We start from the raw sequence: 9,101 nt of genomic DNA, 5'->3' as shown, positions 1-9,101 counted from the left end.
TCCATCTAGACTAAGACAGAAGAGAGAAGAGCGAGAATCGAGGGGGAAGGAGGAGGTTGGGGTGGAGGAGGACGAACTTGAAAGCGATGAAAGGCAGAAAGAGCCGATCTACAAGCGCAGTACTCACGACCCATGTTTGGTCTGTTGTGGAGCAGAACAAACAGGAGTTGAGCGATCGCAGCTGTATTTATACTGTGGTGATTGCAACGAGGATTGGCTGAGGTGAGTGGAGGCAGGTGTAGTGGATAGGGGTGATTATGAAAGCGGAGTGGCTAGTGAGTGAAGGTAGTGTGGTAGACAGGGAAGCGATGGAGGACGGGGAGTGGCTGTGATAAGCAGAGGGTGGTCTCCACTCCTGAACCTACGTTGTATACAACTACATTTAACGCATCACGTGGCAAAATGTTGTGAGCTTGTAGATTGACTATTTTCGGTGTGTGTGTGTGTGTGTAAATCATTTACCAGTCTATAGAATCAGAATCAGAATACAGGTGTAGCTCAGTGGGTTAAATTCATTGTTGTGCAAGCTCCATCATTTCGTTGTCTTTCATGAAAGCAAGGACAAAAAATAAAAATCACACCCAGTGTGAAGTGAGCGGTGCTATTTTTAAGTTTTAAGTTACCGTAATTTCATCATGTGTCTCGCTAGCCAATCACAGCACGTCCTGCAAAGATAAGTATTCAGACCCTTTGCTGTGACACTTGTATATTTGCAGACACTTGTATATTTGCATCGCTCGGTGCTCAAAAACAACAGTGGTCATCACAGTGATGGGAGCTCACTTAAAAAAAAGTATATATTTTTAAGTGAGTGGTGCTATTTATGAGTTATTAATTTCATCATGCGTCTCGCTAGCCAATCACAGTACGTCACAGCCAATCAGCCAATCACAGTACAGCGAAAGACACATTTTCGCGACGGAAAGAAAAACGTTCACCACGGATGGGTCCCAAACCCACTTATAGGAGCGGCTACACCGCTCAAAAATAAAACAAAGAAAAATCCAAGATATGTACATACAGTATAACGCATACTGTATAACATAAAAGAAGCGTTATTGATAGTACACAGTAAACTCATCAGTGTTAATGTATCCATTTGTAACCCATTTGGACACTTTGAGTAAAAATATCACTGAGGAATTAACTATAGACATACTCTTACACTGGTGAATGCCTTTTCACAGCATACTGTAGTTATGACTGGACATAAGTAGTAATGTTTCATATCTTCTGTCCTTAGGTATGAGTATGTGCTAGGTGAGAGGACATGGATAGAGTATTGGCCCACTTCAGAAGAATGTCAGACTGAAGAATACAGACCTGTCTGTTTGGGCATGGAGGACCTGGTCGATGAGTTAAACTTCATTGGATGTCCAGACTAAATGATTCTCCCAGACCTTTTGAATCATTCTGACCTGTCTAATTAGTTTGATTGTAAGTTCTTTCAATTGAACAGCTGTTGTTTTGTATGACCTTGGTCTTCTTTTAGCACAAGCACCCCTGTCATTATTGTCCTGCTATGTCATGATACTATGCAGGATCACAGTATTAACAAAAACAGTATTACCTTTAAACGTGTTGTTCAGAAATTGGAAATAGATTCAAAGAAGCCCTACTCAATCTTTGTGTAGCTCTGAGGAGAATGCACAACTGTGTTCTGTAATCATTCTAGACCACACTGGCTATCGAGTTATTGAGATTGTGCTAAAAAAGCCTTTCCTTCAGCTTCTGTTTTGCATTGACAGTGATCATTTGTACTTAGTTTGTGAATTCTTCAGTAAATAATTCCCACTTACTTTCTCCTGTGTCTCTGAGTCTGCATCTGGGTCTGGATCTGGATGTGTTTCTTTATTCACATCATTTGTACATTAATACTTAAGGCCGATCCACTTTTCATCCACAGTCAATTCAACCATCCTTTAATTACTGTGCTGCTTGACATCAAAACAACACCAAGGTTGCAATAAATCAAGTTGCCTCAAATGTACTTCTAGCTGACTCCTGCACAATAAAATGTGTGAGCAAACAGTGAGCAGCCTTGAGAAGGAAGAGGGTGCAAAGGCAACCACAGGGAAATCATCGCCATAAATGAGTTAATTGGGATTTGTGTAATCAGCTGAAACCTCCCCTGTTTTTCTTTTTATTAAAGATAGTAGGTAGTATACAGTATATAGAGACAGGAAATGTGGAGAGAGAGACACAGCAAAGGTCGTCGGGATTGGGACTCGAACCTGCGACACGCTGTCAGGCTGCACTGGAGCTCTGCATCTGTCAGTCCTTGTTCCTTATATGCCCATATATGGAGATCCCTGATGATGATCAGCATATCCCCATCCTACTACTATAATTGAAAAATTGAAATGACCTCCAAAAGTTTGACTGGGGTAAAAGTACGTACGATCGCTCCACTTGCCCCAAAACTTGCCACAGTCAGACTGTTGATCAGTGCTCTGGCTAATATTTAGGCTTCTTTCCCCGCCTTCAATGTACTTACATATTGTACAATTAATATAAAAACTACATTTTAACATTTTAGCCACAGCATCTTTCCTTCTTTTTGGCCGCAGCAGCTTTGTTCTTGGTCGCTAGGACCCCACCCTACTGCGCATCTCCATATATGGCCATATCAGTTGGATCACCGGTAAAACATAGCTGTGATGTAGCTGATCGGGCCTAGATGTGAGGGCCGCGAAGCAGCCCGAACCTCTAGTAATATTAATAATAATAATAAAATATTAATTATAATAATACATAAAATGTATATAGCGCTTTTCTCTGTACCCAAAGTTGCTTTACAACAAAACAGTATCCTATCCGATCCTTCCTATTACGTATTCCTCACCAATGTACTCCGGGTTTGGTCAGCACACAAGCACTCCACTTGCCTCGAAACTTGCCATAGGCACAGACTATTTATCAGTGCTCTGGCTAATAGATGGCTTCTTTACCCAGTGATCAGACTCTCAGCTTGACTGATTGGCAGGGCTTCCCTGATAGGCCAATCAGACTCTCAGCTTGACTGATTGATTGGCAGGCCTTCCTGATACGCCAATTACACCCTCAGGAGGGGAGAGTAGGGAGAGGAGTGGAGAGAGGAGAATTTTGTTAATTCATATGCTCACATTCACCTGTTCCTCCATATTTAGCCAAGATTGATGACGTCATATCGAGGACATCAATCTGGGCTAAAAATGATGTCAGAGATTCACAGGGAAGTCACACTGTTATTAGACACCATTTTGTTTTAATATCCTTGGCCTGCGGGGCTGTCATTGCAGGTAGGTAAGCAGCAATGTAATGCATGTTGAGCAGGAAAGGCGAATGTGTGTATTGAAAGTGTTTATTTGAATATTGCTAAATCCCAGTGTAGCCTATATTTTTTATCCTGTAAAAGTAGGTTATTTGGTATTAACATTGAAAGGGTAAAGGGACCAAGAAAAAAAGATGCTTGGATCTCCTTGGTTACCAAAAGAAGTTCTATTTCACGAATAAAGGGGAGTCCACATGGTTTTCAGCCAAAGAACAGTTAACATGTGTTAGGAATTGACCTGTCCAAAAACTAAACTAAACAAACTTGAATGCTGAGTAAAACTCAAGAGTCCAAACGGCATAATGGACTATCGTAGACCATCTGTAGGGGCACTTTATGTCCCACCAGCTCTCTGATGTTGTTGATGCCATACTTGATCATGGTGGGTCTCTCCAGGGACAGTCCCCAGGCGATGACGGACACATCATCAGGAAGACCCATGGGTAACAGCATCTCTGGCCTGAACATGCCTGAGTTACCCACCTCCACCCACCTCTTCAGGCCTTCATGGTAGCTGAACACTTCCATGCTGGGCTCAGTATATGGGTTGTAGGCAGGCTTGAAGCGCAGTTTGGTGATACCTAGCTTGGTGAAGAACTGATGCAGGATGCCCATAAGGTCCCCAAGCGTGAGACCATAGTCAGCCACAACTCCCTCTATTTGGTGGAACTCTGCCAGGTGGGTGGCATCCACAGTCTCGTTACGGAACACTCTGTCGATGGAGAAGAACTTGACCGGGGTGAAATTCTGCTGCTGTGCAAGCTTATACAGCATTCGTGAGCTGACTGCTGTGGTGTGTGTGCGCAGGATGTTCTTCTGGGCCTCCTCGATCTTCCAGTCATACTTGTACCCTTGTGATCCGTAGCCCCCCTCAGAGTGAACCTTCTTGACTCTCTCCAGATATTCTTCTGGAGGGAACTCATGAGCCAGCGCTGGGTCAGACAGGAAGAAGGTGTCATGTTGGTCTCTGGCCGGGTGCTGCTGGGGTTGGAACAGAGAGTCAAAGTTCCAGAAGGAGCTTTCAATGAAATTGTTGGTCGGCATCTCAGTGAAACCCATCTCCAAGAAGATTTGTCTGAACTGGGTTCGAACCTTCATTAGCGGGTGAAGGTAACCACAGTCTGGGGCTATGCCCATGGCCTCAAAGTTATATGGCTTGAACTTCTTTTCCTTCCAGTTGCCACTGGCGATCATCTCTGCAGTGAGTTCTGTCTCCTGTTTGGTGATGGTGGTGCTGAAGGAATTACCCTTGCTGATCCAGTAAGACTTCACCAGTACTTCAGAGATCAGCTTCCTCCTTTTCAGATCATTCTTCTCCTTGTCGTCCAGCTGGGAGGCCTGGCCTCTCTGTACCAGGAGCAGCTTCTCTCTCACCTGGTCCTCTATGCTCTCCACAGCCTTGACTATACTGTCATTTTTCTTGTCCACCCTGATCCACTTGTTTGCCATAGCTTTGTTAAGGCCCACCTTACCAAAGACTAGCTTCATGAGTTCAGTCTTGGGCGTACCCCCCAGCGGGATGGAACTGAAGACTCTGGCCTCATGGCTGCCCAGCTCGGCTATCTCGCTGCCCTCGTGGGTCAACTCCCAGTGTTGACCCACTTCAGAGATCAGCTTCCTCCTTTTCAGATCATTCTTCTCCTTGTCGTCCAGCTGGGAGGCCTGGCCTCTCTGTACCAGGAGCAGCTTCTCTCTCACCTGGTCCTCTATGCTCTCCACAGCCTTGACTATAATGTCCTTTTTCTTGTCCACCCTGATCCACTTGTTTGCCATAGCTTTGTTAAGGCCCACCTTACCAAAGACTAGCTTCATGAGTTCAGTCTTGGGCGTAGTACCCCCCAGTGGGATGGAACTGAAGACTCTGGCCTCATGGCTGCCCAGCTCGGCTATCTCGCTGCCCTCGTGGGTCAACTCCCAGTGTTTAGAGGAGCGTAGCTCATATGAGATAACTTCCCTGTGGGCCTCCAAACTCTTCATGGCTCCAACAATGACCTGGTGGTCTACCCCAAGCTCAGTGGCGATGTCCAGGCTGTCAACGCCATCGTCCACCTTCTCAATCTGCCATAGAAGAGTCTCCACCACACTGCTGTGAGCCATTCCTGGTGCCGTAGCTAAATAAGGCGAAGGAGAATCGCTGTGAAGGGACTCTGTAGAAATACGTAAGTATCTGTCCGACAAGACTGATGCGCAAGCCCTCTGACACAGTTATTCATATCCCCAAATTCCAATTTTGATGCCGTCATGGTTACTATGGCAGCAGAAATCAATGGGACTGGTGTTTCGGACAGGCGGCTTGGGATGAAATATGCCCAAATATGGTGATGATGCCTGACATCATAGTCCTATGAGAGACTGACGTCATAAACTGGCCGCCAAGTACTTGTGCCAACTTGCTTGAAATGACAGTAATTTACTTGTAAGTTACCACTAGCATGAAAATTAAGTAGCCTCCTACACAGTAACAATGAGAGCAATCACATGACGGCACTTTACTGTTAAGTGGAAGCTGTGACTAATCTGTCTCTGTCTCTCTGATTGTTAGCTGGATGTAACACAGAACGAATAGAAAAGGGAATTAATCCATTCTGATAAAAAGCTAAATACATAATTTATACATAAATTATTGTATTTCAACTAGAGGGTCGGGGCGCTGCGCGCCCCTCCCCCCTAGCCGCTGCGCGGTGCTTTGTGTTTGTTGGTCTCTATAATATATAAAGCCATAATAGGAGATGTTCCCAATGGAGCTATGCCCAAATATGGAGTGTGTTGTCTGACCTCACTTGGGTCTCGTTGGGCGGTTATATAAAGCCATAATAGGAGATGTTCCCAATGGAGCTATGCCCAAATATGGAGTGTGTTGTCTGACCTCACTTGGGTCTCGTTGGGCGGTGGTCGGCGATGACGCTAAGGAACAACATGGCCGACTGTAATGTTGTGAGTTTGTGTTGGCCGCAATTAATTATGCTGCGAGGGGGCAGATGTGTGCTGAGCAGTATGAAGTGGCCTACAGACTGCGCGTAGTAATTCTGCACGTTGTGGCATGTCTTGTTAGTGACATTGATATGTTGTTTTTGTGTTTAGTCCCACACAGTGGCAGGTTTTTTTGGGGGGTTTTGGGTTTAGAAATGTATATATAATAATAACTAGAGGGTCGGGGCGCTGCGCGCCCCTCCCCCCTAGCCGCTGCGCGGTGCTTTGTGTTTGTTGGTCTCTATAATATATAAAGCCATAATAGGAGATGTTCCCAATGGAGCTATGCCCAAATATGGAGTGTGTTGTCTGACCTCACTTGGGTCTCGTTGGGCGGTGGTCGGCGATGACGCTAAGGAACAACATGGCCGACTGTAATGTTGTGAGTTTGTGTTGGCCGCAATTAATTATGCTGCGAGGGGGCAGATGTGTGCTGAGCAGTATGAAGTGGCCTACAGACTGCGCGTAGTAATTCTGCACGTTGTGGCGTGTCTTGTTAGTGACATTGATATGTTGTTTTTGTGTTTAGTCCCACACAGTGGCAGGTTTTTTTGGGGGGTTTTGGGTTTAGAAATGTATATATAGATATAGAAGATAGATAGATAGATAGAAGTGGGACTGAAGTAACAGGTTAGCAGAACAGTAATTTACCAGAAACAACCATGCTTACAATATTTGAAACTATTTAAAAAGTGCTTTAGTGTTAAAACTACAAAACATCAATCATTACACACAACAACACTGCAATAACATGTAAGTCAACTGAATGTTCCAGTTGAAAGTTTTGACAAACTTCTTTCAACAATCTTCAAAACAAGTGAGCTTGTGGAATGGCTATTTTTGCAGTTTAACATTTTTTTTTTTTTAGTGTGTGTAAACACTGACTCTGATAAACAACCTGACTGAATTGTTTGCGTGCACTCCTGTTCATATATATATACGGTGGGGGTGTGGCTGTGGAAAGGGGGCGGGTGATTGGTTGCCATGTCTGCTTATTGTAAGCATTGCCCTTGTTTTTCTGTGAAGGTGCTTGTAAAGACAGGTGGTTGCGGTTTGTCCCTGTTTCTAAAACGTTGTTGATATTTGGAGGTTGTCGATATTTGGTATGAGTTATTGGTTAACAGAACAATGTCCCGTGAATCAAAGATATGATTTTTTTTTTTTTTTTGGGCTAGTGAAACTTGTGGTGTGTTATATGAAATGTCAGCTTAGAAAGTCCACCGAGTTTACTTAGAGAAAAGGTCACCCTGGTGATCTCTGAGTTGTTTTGGCTCCCCCGTCCCGTGCAAATCTTGTTTCCAACTACTCTCCACCAGAGCCCTGAGGTTGGCCGACCAGCTGCTGCTGGAGGCGCCAAAGACCAGGCGAAAAAACAACTTGCCTACACATCAGAGCTACCCAGTCAATTATTATTTTTAAATCTTTATTAAAGACACATTTCCTGGCCTTCAGCGACTGCTGAGCCTGGCACCCTATGGTCCCATGGTGCTAATGTTTTGTTTGTGTCTTTCATGGTACGCTAATCTCTGTTTACATTGCATTGTTTTTTTTGTTTTGTTTTAACCTGTACAGCACTTTGGTTGACCTGATCAAGTTAAATGTGCTCTATAATGAGTTGAGTTGAGTTTTGAAATTCCTTGAAATGGGATTTTGGCCAGAATGTCAGTGCTGAGAAATGGAACATCATCTCCTTGGATAAGGTGCTATATAAATGAACCATTGTTGTTTGAAGACATTAATGAAAAGACATTAATGTCTTTCACTCTCTGCTCTCAGCTTCCGGTCTCTCTACACTCTCCTAAACGTTTACTCTTAAAACCATTACATAAACAAGACTGCAATCTGTCAATTGCTAACTTGCGCCTTGAGAAAAAAAACGGAAATAAAGATAGTAAACAAACAAATGTTATTTTTAAAATATTGTCAAAAGTTAAATTAAAAAAATGCAGTGCTAGTACAAAAAAATCACACCCTGTGTGAAGGTAGCGGCGCCTTTGAATACATTATGTCATCGATATGTGTTTATAATGTGTTTATAGCCATGTGTCATGTGAAGCTTGACCAATCACTTTGTTGACGGGTCTGACCAATCAGAGCGTCGACGACAGATAAAGTTAAATTGAGGATCTAACTTTAAATAACTTACCTAGAAGGAGACTTTAGCCAAATAAAAATATATACAAAAAAAAACATGAGGAAATAAAAAATAAACCTTGACATCATAGTGATGTCATGAATAGTCCCCTTGCCTGACAAATCACAACCTTGACGGGCCTGACCAATCAGAACCTTGACGGGCCTGACCAATCAGAACCTTGACGGGCCTGACCAATCAGAACCTTAACGGACTCTTGGATTCTCGATCGTCTCTATCAAACCATTCTGTCATAACGGATGACTGGGTCCCGAACTCAGACTTTCTATACATTCACCCTTCATCTGTTCTTGTATCTTTCTCTTTCTATTCGTCATATTAACTTTAAATAACTTACCTAGACGGAGACTTTAGCCAAATGAATAATAAGATGAAGTCATTGTCATCGTTTATATAGACATCGAATTCTATATTCATGACATCATAGTGATGTCATGAATAGTGACCAATCACAACTTTGGTGCACCTGACCAATCAGAACGTTGACGCACCTGACCAATCAGAACGTTGACGCACCTGACCAATCAGAACGTTGGCGCACCTGACCAATCAGAACGTTGACGCAAAAGCCAGGCATAGAGGGCTAATATCCGCTCTATACCTAAAGGTATAGAGCGGCTAGCGCCGCTAAAAAAAATATAGAAATAAAAAAAAAAAAAAAAG

At 43.5% G+C, this 9,101-nt stretch overlaps 1 protein-coding gene across 1 annotated transcript; it reads right to left on the bottom strand.

Annotated features, from left to right (window-relative positions):
- Positions 1-3,595: 3,595 nt before the first annotated feature.
- LOC311053174 (phenylalanine--tRNA ligase alpha subunit-like) lies at positions 3,596-5,410 on the bottom strand (the record flags this gene model as incomplete). The annotated part of the gene is made up of 2 exons (XM_084068624.1): positions 3,596-4,687; positions 5,012-5,410. The coding sequence occupies 2 exons, from the start codon at positions 5,408-5,410 to the stop codon at positions 3,596-3,598; spliced, it is 1,491 nt and encodes a 496-aa protein (XP_083924750.1).
- Positions 5,411-9,101: the final 3,691 nt, after the last annotated feature.

This window comes from Gymnoscopelus microlampas, assembly GCF_963454915.1.
Source record: "Gymnoscopelus microlampas genome assembly, chromosome: 10".
Lineage (NCBI taxonomy): Eukaryota > Metazoa > Chordata > Actinopteri > Myctophiformes > Myctophidae > Gymnoscopelus > Gymnoscopelus microlampas.
The sequence above is the reverse complement of the archived record's forward strand: the minus strand, read 5'-3'. Positions and strand labels throughout refer to the sequence as shown.